This window comes from Mesoplodon bidens (genome assembly GCF_964165515.1).
Source record: "Mesoplodon bidens genome assembly, chromosome: 9".
Lineage (NCBI taxonomy): Eukaryota > Metazoa > Chordata > Mammalia > Artiodactyla > Ziphiidae > Mesoplodon > Mesoplodon bidens.
In genome coordinates this window covers 69740869-69759922 of record NC_138166.1, presented here as the reverse complement: position 1 = coordinate 69759922, position 19054 = coordinate 69740869, and the positions used below count along the sequence as shown (strand labels likewise).

General features: G+C 37.3%; 1 protein-coding gene across 4 annotated transcripts in view; it reads right to left on the bottom strand.

Annotated features, from left to right (window-relative positions):
- ZNF277 (zinc finger protein 277) overlaps positions 1-19054 on the bottom strand; it is a 118915-nt gene that overhangs the window by 66876 nt on the left and 32985 nt on the right. Inside the window, exon 1 of one of the 4 annotated variants that reach the window (XM_081244671.1) lies at positions 11697-12040. The exons of the other annotated variants lie outside the window; for them this stretch is intronic. Coding sequence (XP_081100797.1) covers positions 11697-11889 — 193 coding nt within the window. The 5' untranslated portion in view covers positions 11890-12040. Of the gene's footprint in view, positions 1-11696; positions 12041-19054 lie in introns of those variants that run through there. 4 annotated transcript variants of the gene reach the window in all.

The following is a 19054-nucleotide window of genomic DNA, read 5'->3' as shown; positions in this document are numbered from 1 at the left end:
ATCACTGAAGAAATAGAAAATCTGTAACTATAAGGAGACTGAATCAGTAATGAAAAACCTCCCAACAAAGAAAAGCCCAGGAACAAATGGCTTCACAGGAGAATTCTATCGAACACTTAAAGAATTAGTGCCAATTCTTCTCAAACTCCTCCAAAATACTGAAGAGGAAGGAACACTTCTAAACTCATTTTATGAGGCCAGCATTACCATGATACCAAAGCGAGACAGACACTACAAGAAAATTACAGACTAATATCCCTAATGTATAAAGATGCAAAAATCTTCAACAAAATACTAGCAAACCAAATTCAACAGCACATTACAAGGACCATACACCATAATCAAGTGGAATTTATCCTTGGGATGCAAGAATGGTTAAGCATATGAAAATCAATCAATATGATACACCACATTAACAGAATGAAAGATATAGATCACAGGATCATCTCAATAGATGGAAAAAAGCATTTGACAGAATTCAACATCCTTTCATGATAAAAACACTCAACAAACTAGAAAAAGAAGGAAACTGTCTCAACATAATGAAGCCAATATATATAAAAAGCTCATAGTTAATATTTACAACTGTTAAAAACTGAAAACATTCCCTCTAAGATGAGGAACAAGGTAAGGGTGCCCACTCTTGCCATTTATATTCAACATAATACTGCAAGTCCTAACTAGAGAAATTAGGCAAGAAACATACAAGAAACAAACAAACAAAAAAGGCCTCCAAATCAGAAAAGAAGTACAATTATGTTTGCAGATTACATGATCTTGTATGTAGAATACTATAGAGAGTACACACACACAGAAAAAAATGCTTAGAACTAATAAATTCAGTAAAGTTGCAGGACAAATAATCAACATACAAAAATCAGTTGTGTTTCTATACACCAACAATGAACTTTCTGAAAAGGAAATTAAAACAATTCTATTTACAATAGTATCAAAAACAATAAAATATGTAGGAATAAACTTAACCAAAGAGGCAAAAAGACTTGTACACCAAAAACTACAAAACACTGATGAAAGATACAAATATAATTGGAAAGACAGCCCATGTTCATGGATAGGAAGATGTAAAATGTTAAATTGTCCAAACTACCCAAAGCAATCTACAGATTCAATGCAATCTCTATCAAATTCCTTTGGCTTTTTTTTTTTTGCAGAAATTAGAAAACAAAAAACCTTAAAATTCATATGGAAACACAAAGGACTGTGTGAATAGCCAAAACAACCTTGAGAAAGAAGAACAAAGCTAGAGGCCTCCCACTTCCTGACTTCAAAACATCCTACAAAGCTACAGTATCAAAACAGTATGTACTCACTTCATGAGAGATGTATATAGATCAAGGAACAGAATAGAGAGCCCAGAAATAAACCCAAACACATAGGGTCAAATGACCTTTGACGAAGATGCCAAGACTACAGTGCAATAAAGAAAGGATAGTTTTTTCAACAACCATTCGTTAAAAAATACTATTATTGGGTAAACTGGATATTCATGTGTAAAAGAATGAAATTGGACCCTTACCTTATTCCACACACAAAAAATCAACTCAAAATAAAATAAAGACTTAAATATAAGACCTGAACTTATAAAACCCCTAGAAGAAAATATAGGAAAAAAAAACTTCCTAACATTGGCCTTGGCAATGATTTTTTTTAATTTTTATTTTATTTATTTATTTTAACATCTTTATTGGAGTATAATTGCTTTACAATGGTGTGTTACTTTCTGCTTTATAACAAAGTGAATCAGCTATACATATACATATAACCCCATATCTCCTCCCTCTTGTGTCTCCCTCCCATCCTCCCTATCCCACCCCTCTAGGTGGTCACGAAGCACGGAGCTGATCTCCCTGTGCTATGCAGCTGCTTCCCACTAGCTATCTATTTTACATTTGGTAGTGTATATATGTCCATGTCACTCTCTCACTTTGTCCCAGCTTACCCTTCCCCCTCCCCGTGTCCTCAAGTCCATTCTCTATGTCTGCATCTTTATACCTGTCCTGCCCTTAAGTTCTTCAGAACCATTTTTTTTTAGATTCCATATACATGTTAGCATATGGTATTTATTTTTCTCTTTCTGCCTTACTTCACTCTGTATGACAGTCTCTAGGTCCATCCACCTCACTACAAATAACTCAATTTCATTTCTTTTTTATGGCTGAGTAATATTCCATTGTATATATGTGCCACATCTTCTTTATCCATCCATTCATCTGTCCATGGACACTTACATTGCTTCCACGTCCTGGCTATTGTAAATAGTGCTGCAATGAACATTGTGGTACGTGACTCTTTTTGAATTAGAGTTTTCTCAGGGTATATGACCAGTGGTGGGATTGCTGGGTCGTATGGTAGTTCTATTTTTAGTTTTTTAAGGAACCTCCATACTGGTCTCCATAGTGGCTGTATCAATTTACATTTCTACGAACAGTGTTAAGAGGGTTCCTTTTTCTCCACACCCTCTCCAGCATTTATTGTTTGTAGATTTTTTGATGATGGTCATTCTGACTGGTGTGAGGTGATACCTCACTGTAGTTTTGATTTGCATGATTTGCATTTCTCTAATGATTAGTGATGTTGAGCATCCTTTCATGTGTTTGTTGGCCCTCTGTATATCTTCTTTGGAGAAATGTCTATTTAGATCGTCTGCCCATTTTTGGATTGGGTTGTTTGTTTTTTTGATATTGAGCTGCATGAGCTGCTTGTATATTTTGGAGATTAATTCTTTGGCAGTTGCTTCATTTTCAAATATTTTCTCCCATTCTGAGGGTGGCAATGATTTCTTGAATATGACACCAAAATGTAGGCAACGAAAACAACAATAGATAAGTAGGAGTACATCAAACTACGAAGTTTCTGCATAGCAAAGGAAAAAAAAAAGACAACAAAATGATCTATGGAATGGGAGACAATATTTGCAAACCGTATATCTGCAAAAGGGTTAATATCCAAAATACCCAAGGAACTCATACAACTCAAAAGCAAAAACAAATAACCCAATTAAAAAATGGGCAAAGGACCTGAATAGACATTTCTTTAAAGAAGACGTACAAATAGCCCACAGGTATATGAAAAGGTGCTCAACATCACTAATCACCAGGGAAATGCAAATCAAAGTATAATGAGATACTACCTCACATCTGTTAGAATGACTATCATCAAAAATACAAGAGATAAGTTGATAAGGGTGTGGAGAAAAAGAAAATCTGTACACTGTTTTTGGGAATGTAAACTGCTACAGCTATTGCAGAAAACAGGATGGAGGGTCCTCAAAAAATTAAAAACAGAACTACCATATAATCCAGCAGTATTTATCAAAGAGAACTGAAAACAGGATCTTGAAGAGATCTGCACTTCCATGTTCAACAAAGCCTTATTCACAATAGCCAGGAGGTGCAAACAGCCTACATGTCCATCGACATACAAACAGATAAAGAAGTTGTGGTACAGATATACAATGAAACATTATTCAGCCTTATAAAAGGACATTCTGTCACACAGTACAACATGGATGAACCTGAAGGACATGTAAGTGAACTAAGCCAATCACAAAAGGATGAATACTGCATGATTCCATTTATATGAGGTATTTAAAGCGGTGACACTCATAGAAGCATAGAGTAGAACGGTGGCTGTCAGGAGATGGAGGAGGAGAAAATGGGGAGTAGTTGTTCAATGAGTATAGAGTTTTGGTTATGCAAGATGAAAAGGTCCTAGAGGTCCACTGTACAACAATGTGCATATACTTAAAAATACTGTACACTTGGTCCCATTAACCAATCCTGGGTGAGTTACTTAACGTCAAGTCTATTTCTACAACATAAAATGGATTAATTATAATAGTTACCTGATGGAGTTGTTATGAGGGTTAATTGAGGAAACTGATGTAAAGCACACGGGTGGTCGACACATTAGTGCAATAAATGTTAGCTCCCATTATTACTACTGATAATAATGAGTATGGCTGTAAGTTCGAGGATGGAGAGAGACAGGCATCATATGCACTGAGAGGTACTGCAATTCCTGTACATTAATTCAAAATACATATTCCATTGTCCTAAAGTCTATCTAAAGCACCAAACCATGTAAGAGTGGAGCCCAAACTTCTAACAAAGAATAAGCTCACTTTGTAACTGTCTATTTACTCTTGGGTCCTGATTATATCGTTAAAATTCAAAGGCTTTTGCATTCTCTTGATCACCTTGCTATTTCTGTAGCACATTACAATAAAAGAAAACACGATGAGATTTTTATACAGAGATAAAGGGAAGTTGAAGGAATTTATACTGATAGCCTCAATTTTCTGAACATAGGAGGTGAGGTCTACAACTACACTGAAGACAAGAACTTAAGGAAAAAATGGAAAAGATTTAGAACTACTACTAATGGAAAATGCAATTTAGATAAAAATCATTGTAGAAAGTCCTGAAGGTCCAGCTGAGGTTAGCTAGCTGCCTTACTTTGAGTCCTATTTATATTTTGGGAACAGATCTGTATTGTGTCAAAAAGAGCTTGACTTTTCTTACAACATATATGTTCTGGGTTGTCAAATCATGCAGCTCTACACAAATACTTATACATAAATACACATAATGATAAGATTCTTAAATAGAGTATTTTAGAAACACCTAACCCAGTGCTGTCCAAAAGAACCTACTGAGAGAAAGGAAATGTTCTATATCTGCTTTGTCCTATTGGCTATTGTCCATGGTGGCCATTAGCTACATGTGGTTATTGAGCATTGAGAATGTGGACAGTGAGACTGAGGAACTTCAATTTTGTTTAATTTTAATTAAATAGCCACATGTGATTATTGGCTATCATATTTGACAGAGCAGATCTAACTAATGCAGAAGACCTTAATCTTAGGTCCATGAACACCTACACAATTCAGACTCAATCTGTAGAGTTCAATGTGAAATTGTATTCAAAATCATGTGTGTATGAATTTTTCTGGAAGGTCTTTTGATTTAATTCTTAAAGTGTTCTGGGGACTCCAAAAAGTTTTAAAACCATGCATCCTGTCACACTATATTTTTTATCATTTAGTCCAACATTTTTATTTACGACGTGTATGTGAATAGTGTCCTTATTTTGGGATTTCAAGCAATTACATAACTAAATTAACCACCATTCTGCAACAGGATTTAGATGACCTCACTTTGCAGGCAGAGCAGAAGGAGACACCCTGAAGACAGAACAGGCAATACTTATATAGGGTATAATACAGAAACTACAAACAAATCCCCCGGCAAAAGTAACTTTTTAAATTGGTTATCACAGTGCCTGAAATCTCCACCATTAACATTAACCCCTGGACTACTGTTTTTGAAAGTAAAATATACGGTATCTTTTATATAAATACAGGAATTTACTGAGAACAGATGTAATAGGAGGGATTCTTTACCTGTGGGGATATATATTCCAGAGAGTCTCTAATAGGACCAGATTACTGCATCCTGTCTACAGTGAAGATTTATTTGAGAAAAGGCAAAATGTTGTTCACATAGAATTAGGATTAACAATTAACTCTCTTGTTCTTCAAAGATTTTCCTTTTTACATTCCCATTCTATAAAGAAAAACTGTAAGTGTTTTAAGTGTTAAGTTCTATAGCATATGCTATCACCTGATTATTTCTAGTGAGGCAGGTTTGTTCAGTTCGTATGCAAGCAAAATCAACAGCAAAGAGAAGTCAGGAAAAGATTGAGAACGTGTGGCAACCATCCTACTGTTATATTAAAGCTATTAACAGGCCCAATCTTTCTAGAAATACTCAGAAATTGCTTTCTCATACATCCCCAAACCATTGTCCATCCTACCAAATTCCCTGAGGGTGGGCTGGGAAGTTGGTTATTTGTAGATCTACTCTTTTTTAAAAAAAATATTTATTTTTTTTATTTGGCTGTGTTGGGTCTTAGTTGTGGCACGCAGGCTCTCTAGCTGTGGCGTGTGGGCTTAGCTGCTCCGCAGCATGTGGGATCTTAGTTCCCCGACCAGAGATCAAACCCACATCCCCTGCATTAGAAGGTGGATTCTTAACCACTGGACCACCAGGGAAGTCCCCTGTAGATCCACTCTTTTTGTCTAGAAAACTCTCAATTAGTTTAGGAGTTACTAAAAAAAATGGAACTCAGGAACAAATGATGTAGTAGACTAGAGGATGCAGAAATGACTTGATTTCCTGCTCAGATTATGACTGAGATGATATTAATTAAGCTCCTTTTCCTTACCGTAATATGAAAGCACTGCAGAATCTAAAATATTGGCTGGGGCCTCCCTTTCCATGTTACAGTTCCTACTTTCAAAACTACTTAACAGTGAAATGTGATTAAGTTTCCTTTCTCAGGCAGCTTTTTTGGCTATCGATTACTTGTTTCTGGTTTACACATGATACCTTCTTATCTTAATCCATTCCATAAAGAGGAATTAGTAGTGTCTACTTTAATAATGCAGTAGTAACAATAATGTGAAAGCAATAGCTGTTTGAAATATAAGTTCATGACATTTCAGAGGGAAATAAATCCTAGGAAGAGAAAGTAAATGGATAAAAATAAATCCTTCCTTATTAATATGATAAATGATTATTTGTAAATTTAAATCAGATTAAGATTTCTACTGTTAAAAAGGTAGTTTAAGAAGACCTAGCGGCTTCCCTGGTGGCGTAGTGGTTGAGAATCTGCCTGCCAATGCAGGGGACATGGGTTCGAGCCCTGATCTGGGAGGATCCCACCTGCCGCGGAGCAACTAGGCCCGTGAGCCACAACTACTGAGCCTGCACGTCTGGACCCTGTGCTCCGCAACGAGAGGCCGCGATAGTGAGAGGCCCGCACACCGCGATGAAGAGTGGCCCCCGCTCGCCACAACTAGAGAAAGCCCTCGCACAGAAACGAAGACCCAACACAGCAAAAATAAATAAATAAGTTAATAAACTCCTACTACCCCCAACATCTTCTTAAAAAAAAAAAGAAGACCTAAAGAGACATTTTTCCAAGAAGACATACAGATGGCCAACAGGCACATGAAAAAATGCTCAACATCGCTAATTACTAGAGAAATGCAAATCAAAACTACAATGAGATATAACCTCACTCTGGTCAGAATGGCCATCATTAAAAAGTCTACAAATAATAAGTGCTGGAGAGGGTGTGGAGAAAAAGGAACCCTCCTACACTGTTGGTGGGAAGGTAACCTGGTGCAGCCACTATGGAGAACAGTATGGAGGTTCCTTAAAAAATTAAAAATAGAGTTACCACATTAAAAAAAAAGTACTTTAAAACATACATGGTTAAGTATATTAATTTCTTCAGAAATATTTTCTCTAACTCTAATTTTATTGGCAATGAGAGATTTAGAATCCAAAAGGAGTTGGGATGAAAGATAAAAAACCATACTCTGTGTTATTACTTTATTCTCTCACATCACTGATATTTCACATCTTCTACTGCTCCTACTCTACACTATCAAAGATACTTCAGAGTACTTAAATGTAAAACTACTACAAGTTTTTATTTGATAGGAATGCTGGGACTCCAACTAGAAATGAAGGCTGGGTATATATATATTTCATTCTAAGTAACAGAACAAATCGGAACTAAGTCCTCAACATTATCTCCCATCTACCAGTAGAAGGCAGTAGTAGGCAGGAGGCAGACATCAGGAATCTGGGAATATAAATCTGGAAATAAACAAAAAAGGTAATAAAATTTTCACCTCAGTTAATGGAAAATTTAATTAACCAGGATAACCTATTTGAGACATAGGATCATCTCCTGGTGATCCTGACAGGAGACCAATGTAACAAAAGACACTGACAAATAAGAGTTTTTGGCAGGAATGGAGAAACAAAGCAAACTGATGAATACTCTTATTTACTGAAATCTATGGGGGAAAAGATGGAAAGGAAGGAAGGGTAAATTCTGACTCATAAACACCTGATTGGTTATTGGCCTACCTTATGCTTTCTAAATAAGTAGTGCTCAGTGGAGATTTCACAGTGCATCCACAGAGGCTGGGTTTAACCTAATTTAATTGATTTGATTTGACAGGCAATTACTTTGGAGTTAGTATTCTAGTCAATATTTTAATGAAATGGGCTGGCAACTAGAAAATTGTAAATTACCTATCTGATATTTCCCTATTAAGTATAATTAGTGTTTTTGATAGAATCATAAATTTTGAGTTGTGGGACTAACATATCTCTATTTAAAAAATTAAATAGCTATGTCATCCTTTAATTTTAATGTTTGATGTCTTAATTCATCAATATGAATAATCTGTTAGTACAATAGTTTTGTTAAGAATAATTATTTTTAGGCACAGAAAAGCACATTAATAAATAGGAACTTTTCAAAAGTACCACATAATCACTGATTTAAATTCTTGTTTTAGAACAGTTTAATTCCTCACACTTATATACATATATATGTATGTATATATCAGATATCACAATTAGATCCTTGAAAAAAATTAGTTTTTGTCTTTCACTGAATGAAAAGTGTTGTCTTGTTAACAACTCTACCAACGCATTTCTTTCTTTGGCTTATGTCCCAAACATAATAATTTAGAATAAAATCAAGCAGTAGTTTCAAATCAGTATCTATGCTGAATGGATTTTTCATGTGGAGAAGTCATTGAATACGTTCTCTGCTCTTCTGACAAGCAATTTTGCTATCTTGAGCACTAAATATCATGGCAAATTATAAAACTAAGAAAATTTGCTAATTCTTTGGGTGATATGTTAAAGTTAACAATTACTAATTTATTCTAACTTCTTTAGAAGAAAATCTATTATTAATACAGTGAACCTTGGCTATGACAGTATTTATTAGATTATCCAGCACTGGTTAAGTCAGCTGAGACTCCATCTGACGGATTTTAATTGTTGAAATAGTAAAAGACCTCTTTATAACAGCCTTCTCAGCAATAAAGCAGCTCTGTAATAGCAAGGCTCTAAAGGATTTGAGGATGAAAATACTAACAGATTACTTCTCAGCCCTGATATTGAAATAGAAACTTTCTGAAAGTTAGGTGAAATCTTGGCTGATATTCATTGTATCACTCTGTTTTATAAAAATATTTCCCCAGAAAGTAATTTTTCTTTCCAGCCCGCTTTCAGGCAAAAGGCTGTGCTAGATACTGGAGAGCAAATAAAGAAGAATAAGAACGACCCTGCCCTCAAGGAACCCACATCTTTTCCACCAGGGAGGCTGGTCATGTTCACAGATACATCTCACACGACCTAGAATGTAAGAAGCACCAGAGGAGAGAAAAGAACAAAGCACAATGGTAAGGTAGCCTATATCCAGCAAGTGAAATACTGAAGCACTGGATGCACTTCCTTAGTTCCAGTTACATGCCAGACTGCGTGGGTAGTTGTTTGGTCTTACTTTGAGGTATTTAACAAATCCTTTTTCTTCAAGTTATCTGGAGCTGCTGCTTTTATAAAGACAGTTGTGAGTAGTCTTTTAAAGCTTCTGCAAAACACTTGTGATCCAATCATTTTCCAGGACATTTAAAAAAATATAATTCTCAATTTACTTGTCTACCGACAACCTCTCCCGTATCTTCAGTGAGTTTAGTATAAATCCCATCTCCATGATGTAAAATAACCTTCTCTAAATGTGACTACATCACAAAAGTCACTTGGAAGAGGAAATAAAAAGTTGCTGGACAATAAAACATACAACAGATTTTAATCCTAGAATTTCAGATGTAGTACTAATTTCCCATGGTTTACCTCATAATTACAAAAATTAATCCCAAAAGTGATATATATTTTGCATCCCTAAAAGAATGGGTCGAAGTTAGTTAACATAAGATAGTACATGTTGCAAATTACTCATGCAACAGCAAACACAGAATTTTGTCAGCAGTTCATCTGACTAGCACTGGCTTCACTGGATGTCCAAATGCAACTTTACTATATTTGATGAATATCTTTAGTTATTTTTATTTTCAGGCAGTGATTCTCAAACCTGATAGTACATATAAATCAACTAGGGAGCTTTGGAAACATGATGTTTTTCACACAGTGATTCTAATGTAATCATTCTGTGGTGACTGGTACATGTTTTATGTGAATCCGCAAACTACTGTTCTAAGGAAAACCTGTTATGATCAATTCTATGACTTCCTAATTTAGTGTAAGAGTAAAAAAGATAGACATTTTATGGGGGAAGATTAAAAAATGGTTTCTGGCTTTGGGAAAAACAACATCTTTGCACTTTATTTATGAAAGGTAATCAAATTAAAGTCATTGATACAATATGTTTCTTTACTGTGAATCTGCTCATACACATTTGATAAACTGAAGAATAATGTCAGCATAACACAGAAGTTGTATTAGTTCATGTGTATTTTTTTCCAGCAAAATAGTGATTTGAAGCAATCACGGCATGCTTTCTCATTATTTAAAGAAAGCCTAAGCAATATACAACAATCTTTAACAAAACTCCTGAAAATCTAGTTAAGTTCTTCCTTACAGCAAGTAGGGACTTCAAGAACTGCTACTCTTTCCATTATGTTAAGCTATGCAAGGAAGCTGATGATACAGATGAACAAGGTGCAATGGCATTTCTTCCCGTGTTTAAATAACACCTGACTGACAGAGTGTCTTTTCAACAAATGGTTGGAACAAATGGACATTCACAGGCCCCTCCCCACACAAAAAAAAATCAATCTAGGCACAGACCTTACACTCTTCACAAAAATTAACTCAAAATGGATCACAGACCTAATCGTAAAACACAAAACTGTAAAACTCTTAGACAATAATGCCAACTAAAAAATGCCACTGGCCATCCAGCTCCACAAGGATTGAGTCATTAGCCACCGCAGTTGCTGATCTTCAACACGTCCTGAAAGGAGTTCAGGGTGGAGATCAGAAATGAGGTTCTCTGTGCTCTGGGAAAACTGGCAGAACAGGCCTTCAGATAGTGAGATATTTTCAGAAGAAACTTTTTTATGAACCTGGATTCTTGCATCTTCCCATATTTAGAAAAGCACTAAAACCATGAACTAAGATATCTGCTCCTCGTGACTACCAGCAACCTTCTACCAAGAGGTGTGCTTGGTTGCACAGACCACCTTTGCCAAAATCACAAATATACTGACCTCCCTGCTTACCTCTTTGGAACAGTTTCCCAGAGCTATCTGAGAGGCTGTCTGCAGGGCTACAGTCCTTAGTAAGAAAATGAATAAACCAGACTCACAGCTTTTATGTTGTGCTTTTTTTTTTTTTTTTTTCTGGTACGTGGGCCTCCCACTGCTGCAGCCCCTCCCGCCGCGGAGCACAGGCTCCGGACACACAGGCCCAGTGGCCACGGCCCACAGGCCCAGCCGCCCCGCGGCATGTAGGATCCTCCCGGACTGGGGCACGAACCCGCGTCCCCTGCATCGGCAGGGGGACTCTCAACCACTGTGCCACCAGGGAAGCCCTATGTTGTGCATTTTTAAGTCAATAATAACATAGGAGAAAACCTTGATGACCTTGAGCATAATGATGCCTTTTTAGATACAACACCAAAGACAGGATCCCTGAAAGAAATAACTGATAAGGTCAACTTCATTAAAATTAAAAACTTCCTTAAAATTAAAAACTTCCACTCTGAAAAAGACAGTATCAAGAAAATTAGAAGCCAAGCCAGAGACTGGGAGAAAAGATTTGCAAAAGACACACCTGATAGGGCTTCCCTGGTGGCACAGTGGTTGAGAGTCTGCCTGCCGATGCAGGGGACACGGGTTCGTGCCCCGGTCCGGGAGGATCCCACATGCCGCCGAGCGGCTGGGCCCGCGAGCCATGGCCACTTGGCCTGTGCGTCGCGGAGCATAGGCTCTGGACTAGAGAGGCCACAGCAGTGAGAGGCCCGCATACCTCAAAAAAAAAAAAAAAAAAAAAAAAAAAGAAAGACACACCTGATAAAGGACTGTTATCCACAATATACCAAAAAACTCTTAAAACTCAACAAGATAACAAACAACCTGATTAAAAAATGGGCTGAAGATCTTTATTATTTTTTAATTGAAGTATAGTTGATTTACAATATTATACGGGCCTGAAGATATTAACAGACATCTCATCAAAGAAGATATACAGAAGGCAAACAAGCATATGAAAAGATGCTCCACATCATATGGTATGAGGGAAATGCAAATTAAAACAAGATCCCACTGCACAGCTATTAGAATGGCCAAAATCCAGAACACTGAACACACCAAATGCTGGTGAGGATGTGGAGCAACAGGAACTCTCATTCGTTGCTGGTGGGAACACAAAATGGTACAGTCACTTTGGAAGACTGTGTGGCAGCTTCTTACAAAACTAAACATACTCTTACCATACAATCCAGCAATCGTACTCCTTGGTATTTACCCAAAGGAGCTGAAAACTGATGCCCACACAAAAACCTGCACACAGGTGTTTACAGCAGCTTTAATCATAATTGTCAAAACTTGGAAGCAACCAATATGTCCTGCAGTAGGCAAATGGATACATCAATTTTGGTACATCCAGACAATGGAATATTATTCAGCACTAAAAAGAAATGAGCTATCAAGACATAAAAACACATGGAAGAATCTTAAATGCATATTACTAAGTGCAAGAAGCCAATCTAAAAAGGCTGCATACTGTATGATTCTAACTATATGCCGTTCTGGAAAAGGCAAACCTATGGAGACCATAAAAAGATCAGTGGTAGCTGGGATGGGGGTGGGAACAGATGATTATGCAGAGCACAGAGGATTTTTAGAGCAGTGCAAATACTCTGTAGGATATTATAATAATGGATATATGCCATTATACATTTGTCCAAACCCTTAGAATGTACAACACCGAGGGGGAACCCTAAAGTAAACAAAGAACTTTGGGTGATTATGATAGGGCAATGTACATTCATCTTTGGTAAAAAATGTACCATTCTGGTGAATAACGTTGATAATGGGAAAGGCTATTCATGTATGGGGGTAAGGAGTATGTGGGAAACCTCTGTACCTCTGCGATTTTGTTGTAAATCTAAAACTGCTCTAAAAAAATAGTCTTAAAAACAAAACAAAACACTTGATTGACAGAAGTCTACACAGTGAGTTGGGTATTTAATTTTGATAAAACTGGTCTTCATTAGGAGTAAATGTCTCCAAGGAACTACAGTTTGAAGGAAGCAGCATGAATTCCAGAGTTCAATAATGCAAAGAATTAACTGGACTGTAAATCCAGTGGAGACTTAACCATGCTGCTCTTTTTATTAGGATTGCTATGGTTTACAAAGTTCTATTGGTTTGGAGTGATCTATCCCTAACCCAATCCCCCACCCCCTGCCACGTGCAAGACCTGTTATTTGTGTAGCGTACTTCTGTAGAAGGCAGTTTTTCAGGAATGCATAAGGTTACTAGAGTAGAAGCACCTCTGTTATTTGTATATAACAAAGTATTTTTAGGGCTGAATACACCGGGACAGACGAGGGCATCTACTGATAACACAGATCAGCTTTTAGACTTAAAAACCCTTAATAAAAGAACGTGGGACTAGGGAATCACAGTACTCCACATATTGAAAAAGTGCTTCTGGTATAGCATATCACAGCTTACAGCGAGTGAGGACCTAGGATCAAAACTCCACTTCAGGGATGAGAAAACTATAACCTACAAGTTATTTTCTACTTCGCATCTTGCCTCCCTAGTAAAGTGTTACAACAAGCTTTCTTGTATAGGCCAATGTTCATTATGCCAAATAACTGGCCATCTTAACAGTTTCTGCATCACGTTACAGCCAAGTCAACAAGGAGGCTTTGTCCTTCCCCAATGCAGTTCCAGTTTTATTCTGCAAAACAATGAGAAAATAGCACTTGTTTTATCAAAACATGCTTTATAACCAATTTTACTGGAATGGATTTATCCCTCAAAATCCAGATATAAAATTGCCATTCTGAGAGAGAAAAATACTAAATAGAGGAAGATAATAAGTATCACTCAAGAGTGCCAGTCTGTAAGATTCAGGGTATTGACTCATGGAATAAAAAAAACACTGATATCAAAGAGGTGCAGAGTCTTAACAGTGAAGAAACCTCTCAAGAAATCTAGATGAAAACAAAATGCTTAAATGACTGTGTATTTGAAGTTATTAAGTGGCAATCAGTGAAACCTCACCAGATGTTTATATAAACCACCTAAAATAGATACACAAAATATCTTCAAAAAATTGACAGCAATTCAAAATAAGCAAGCCAAGGAAAGAGTATATGTACTGACAAAACAGCAGCAAACCATCCATAGTTTCGGTATGTTTTACTTTGATCTGAAGATACATAATTCCACAAAATCCACTTTGGATTTTAATTTTGGACGTGCCAAAAAAAAAAAAAGTTCAGAAGCAATGACCTATAAATTATTCTTTGTACTTCTTGTGTTATAAATTCATTCCAAATTTCGAGTGTTCATCAAATGATCCTATGTGGGATAAAGTTCTGTACAAAAAGAACAGAAAAGACAGAAAAGCAACACACTGTAAATCCTTAAGGAACATATAGATAAATTCACCTTCAAGTCAAATTGTCATAAGGTACTTTTGACTTTCCAGAAATGACACTCAAAACCATTCAGAATCATTTGGATGGGTCTTACACTGGGCTAGAGTTAACAAAACTATAGCCTTCCCCATGAAAGGAGAGGGTGAGTTCCAGCTGCCTGAGAATTTCAATCATCTGAGGGAGCATCCAGAGAAATCTTGGGGAAGGTCTCTGATAGGGCAAGCTGCCACCACTGTTATTTTGAAAGTGCAGTGGGTTCAGATCCCCTTTGTGGAATTAGGAGATGTCAACAGTAGAGAACACCCTGTCTTCCTCTATGCTTCCTAGGTCTGATGACTCAAACCTCCTAGTCCTCTTCCAGTCAGCAGATATTCCCTAGCAATTAGAAGTGCACTAACAAAAAAGAATGGGGAAAACAGGAAAGGGAAAAAAAACCGAAGGGGACTAAAACACAATAGGGAAATATTTGACTGATAAAATCAATAAAGATAAGATCAGCATCAAAAGACATTAGGTTTCCCAAATCTTAGCACTCCACTGAACGTTGGTAATTGATCATGCATGATAGCTACTAAATAAAATATAAAACACAAAATAAGTAATTTGGGCTGTATAAAATAAACTCTATTCAACACACCCCATATACTTAAATATAAGAGGATATAGCAGTGGTCAAAGGAATCTATTACAGAGCATAAAGGTGCTTCACTCTGAATCTCACTGCCAGCTGTCATTTCTGCTGTGCTCCAAACATGTAATTTACAGTGGGGGAAAGGGATATTGTTATAATAATTTGGGAAGCTTCATAAACCACTCACCCAGATGAAAGCCACTGGGTTGAACAAACTCTTACTTAAAAAAGAATAAAGAGTAGAAAGTTTATTAATATTAAAGAGATGAGTCCTATATTCATCAAAATATACTTTTTTTTGTTGCATTAAGGATTAAGAAACTTCAAGGATGAGCTCTTTAAATCTAACATATACGTGTGACACCAAGAGCTCCATAAGAGAAGACCTCCAACTACAAATAGCCAAGGGATATTTTACAAATTATTGGCACTGCTAGTTTTTGGTAAGCAATTGTTTTAGGAGTACAGTAAAACTTTAGAGCTTTCAGTGAGGTTTTCAGTATTCAACAAACCTAAATTTTATAATTATTTTCAAAAGTTTGTTATGATGAGGTGAGGTCTTCAAATATCTTACTGGAAATTGATGAAGTTATTGCAACTCTTACCCAATGTCCAAAAAAAGTCTTCATTTCTTGGTCTGTGATTTTATAGCCTGTGATAACCCTGGACCATTGTTAGTGATCCACTGGCCAGACAGTAACTATACAGTCATCTTAAGAATTAAACTAGGGCTTCCCTGGTGGCGCAGTGGTTGACAGTCCGCCTGCCATGCAGGGGATGCGGGTTCGTGCCCCGGTCCGGGAAAATCCCACATGCTGTGGAGCGGCTGAGCCTGTGAGCCATGGCCGCTGAGCCTGTGCGTCCGGAGCCTGTGCTCTGCGACGGAAGAGGCCACAACAGTGAAAGGCCCGCGTACCGCAAAAAAAAAAAAAAAAAAGAATTAAACTAATAAGTGTAGAAATGTTGGTAATAGGCAGAGTTCCCTCTGTAGTTCGATGGCAATACTACACTTGGTTCTTTCTGCCTTTACCACTCAAAGGCTAACAGGGCAGTCTCCAGCAGCTTCCTTCTGCACCCTTCCCTCCCCCAGCACTGACCTTTCTTTAATACGGACGGAGAAGCATCCAGTACTGTTCTGAGACTTTCACTTTTTCTTCTTATTCAAAATGTAAGAGAGTACTCTCAGTTATTTTCTGTACTTCTTGGTTGACTGGTGTAATAATTGATTAAAATTCTCACTAAAATAGTTTAAATCGTACAGATTTCTAAAGCAAAATTTTCAGACAACAAAAATGAGTACATAGTAGGACTTTTAAGCAAAACAAAGGGGAAACGCACCCATGATCCCACGATTCAGAAATAAGCACAATTAACGTTATGATGATTTTTCTTCATATGTATCTCCACACTTTTAATTAAAAATCCCCAAAATACTCTCCTGATACATGTTTTTTTCCCTCCACTTAATATGCCATAAGGAACTTTCCACACCACCAAATATCCTTCTATAAAACTACTTAAAATAACCAGAGTATTCTAACAATGGAATATAACAATTTATTTAACCAATTGTACACATTTCTTGCTATTATAAACAAAATTGCAGTGAGTATACCTTTAGCTAAATCTCTGCTCTTTTTAAAATAATAATTTTCTTAGGATTAATTAGAAGTAGAATTTCTAGGTCAAAGGGTACCAATATTTTAATGTGGATCATTTATATCTTTAGTTATGGAAGTGGTTAAAGAAAGTCTGGTCACGGAACTTCCCTGGTGGCGCAGTGGTTAAGAATCTGCCTGCCAATGCAGGGGACAAGGGTTCGATCCCTGGTCCGGAAGGATCCCACAATGCTGCGGAGCAACTAAGCCCATAAGCCACAACTACTGAGCCTGTGTGCCACAACTACTGAAGCCTGTGCTCCTGGAGCCCACGTTCTGCAATAGGAGAGGCCACGGCAATGAGAAGCTGGCACATCACAATGAAGAGTAGCCCCCACTCACCACAACTAGAGAAAGCCTGTGTGCAGCAACGAAGACCCAATGCAGCCATAAATGAATGAATGAATGAATGAATGAATAAATAAATAAAATTGATTCTTAAAAAAAAAAAGTCTGGTCATTAGCAATTAGTAGGTGAGATTAGTAGGGGTAACCAGATACCGTAATTGTTGACTTTGAACATGAACTTGATTTCTTTCTTTTCTTCTGATATGAAGAGAATCAGAAAAGATGGTCAACAATCTCTCTAGCTATAGGAGCTCCTCATTTCCTTTCTAGGGAAGCATAACCTAGGTAGGGCCCTATTATAAGTGTGACCTATTCCTGGTTATGGATGCAGCCTTTGCTCAAAGTTTCTCTCAACTAGAGTCAGGCTAGGGTCCAGAGGAAGCACTCTGCATTTTAAAGTCAGGGTTGCTGTGGTTCCCTTTTTTTTTTTTTTAATCTTACTAAATAATTTACTTAAAAGTTTCTTTCTGCCTTTGTCCCATTCTCTCAAGCGTGAAGACATTTCTGCAACACTTTTATTGACTGTTAGGCACTAACCAAGAGCAATTATCCCTATCAACTGACCTAGAGTTATTACAAATAATTACTTAACACAAGTTAAATTATTGAGTTTGAGTAGCTGGTATAAACAATCTCGTGTTTGTGACCAGTGGTAAGTGGGCCTAGAGGACCAATGATACATCAATGCCTTGAGCAGTAGTCCTCGAAGTGTGGCCCCTGGACCAGCAGCATCAGCATCACCTGAAAACTTGTTAGAAATGCAAATCACTGGGCCTGACCAGGACCTACTAAATCGGAAACTCTGGGGGTGGGGCCCAGAAATTTGCGTTTTAACAAGCAACCTGTTTTAACAGGTGATGCAATTTAAGAACCAAAGGCCTAGTGACCTGACACCGGCAAAATCTTCTAGTGAAACACTTATGTTGTATCAGAGGATTCCTTATGGTGCAAGAGAGACAGACATTAAAAAAAAAACTGGGCTGGAGAGGAAAGTGGGGAGAACTTGCTATATCATAACAATGTTTGGATTTGATAACTTCAGTTTTCCTTTAAGAGTGGTTAGGACCAGAATCATCCAGTGCCAGATCTAATTAATCAAATTTGGGGCGTTGGGCCCAGAGCAGGATCCCAGGTGTGCTTCTGTATACTAATGTTCAAAAGCTACTGCCCAGCCTGCACTGTTGCCTAGAAAGGGCCACTGTGGCCTCTAGGAACTGGCACCTTTTTGTCTAATCCATTTCAACCTTCACCCTCAATCTCCAAGATACATTTTATGTTTTCTATCATAAAGGGCTATTTTTATTGGTATTACCCAGTGTCCTACAACTGAAACCTATGCTTCTAGATGTAAAGATGCTCACAGAAAACTATCTTTTGGAACAGAGGTAGTTTTGAAGAGCAGGGCCTGAGCTTTCATGGAATCTGAGAATCTAAGAAATTGTATATAAAAATATGTATATGCACACAAACATCACTCAGGGGAAGAGTTCACAGCTTTTACCAGGTTCTCAAAGAGATCTGTGATTCTCACAAAAGCTTAAAAACCAAACCAAACCCACAAAAAGCCCACTGGTCTAGAAAGCAAACGATATCTACTTAAAAGTGAAATAAACACTGCATAAAATGTTGACACTGTAGAGCCGTGTATTAAGCACACATAAAAGTGAAAATGGGGACTTCCCTGGTGGCGCAGTGGTTACGACTCCACGATCCCAATACAGGGGGCCTGGGTTCGATCCCTGGTCAGGGTATGAGATCCCATGTGCATGCCGCAACCAAGAGTTTGCATGCCACAACTAAGGAGCCCGCCTGCTGCAACTAAGACCCAGCACAACCAAATAAATAAAAATAAATATTTAAAAAAAGTGAAAATAAA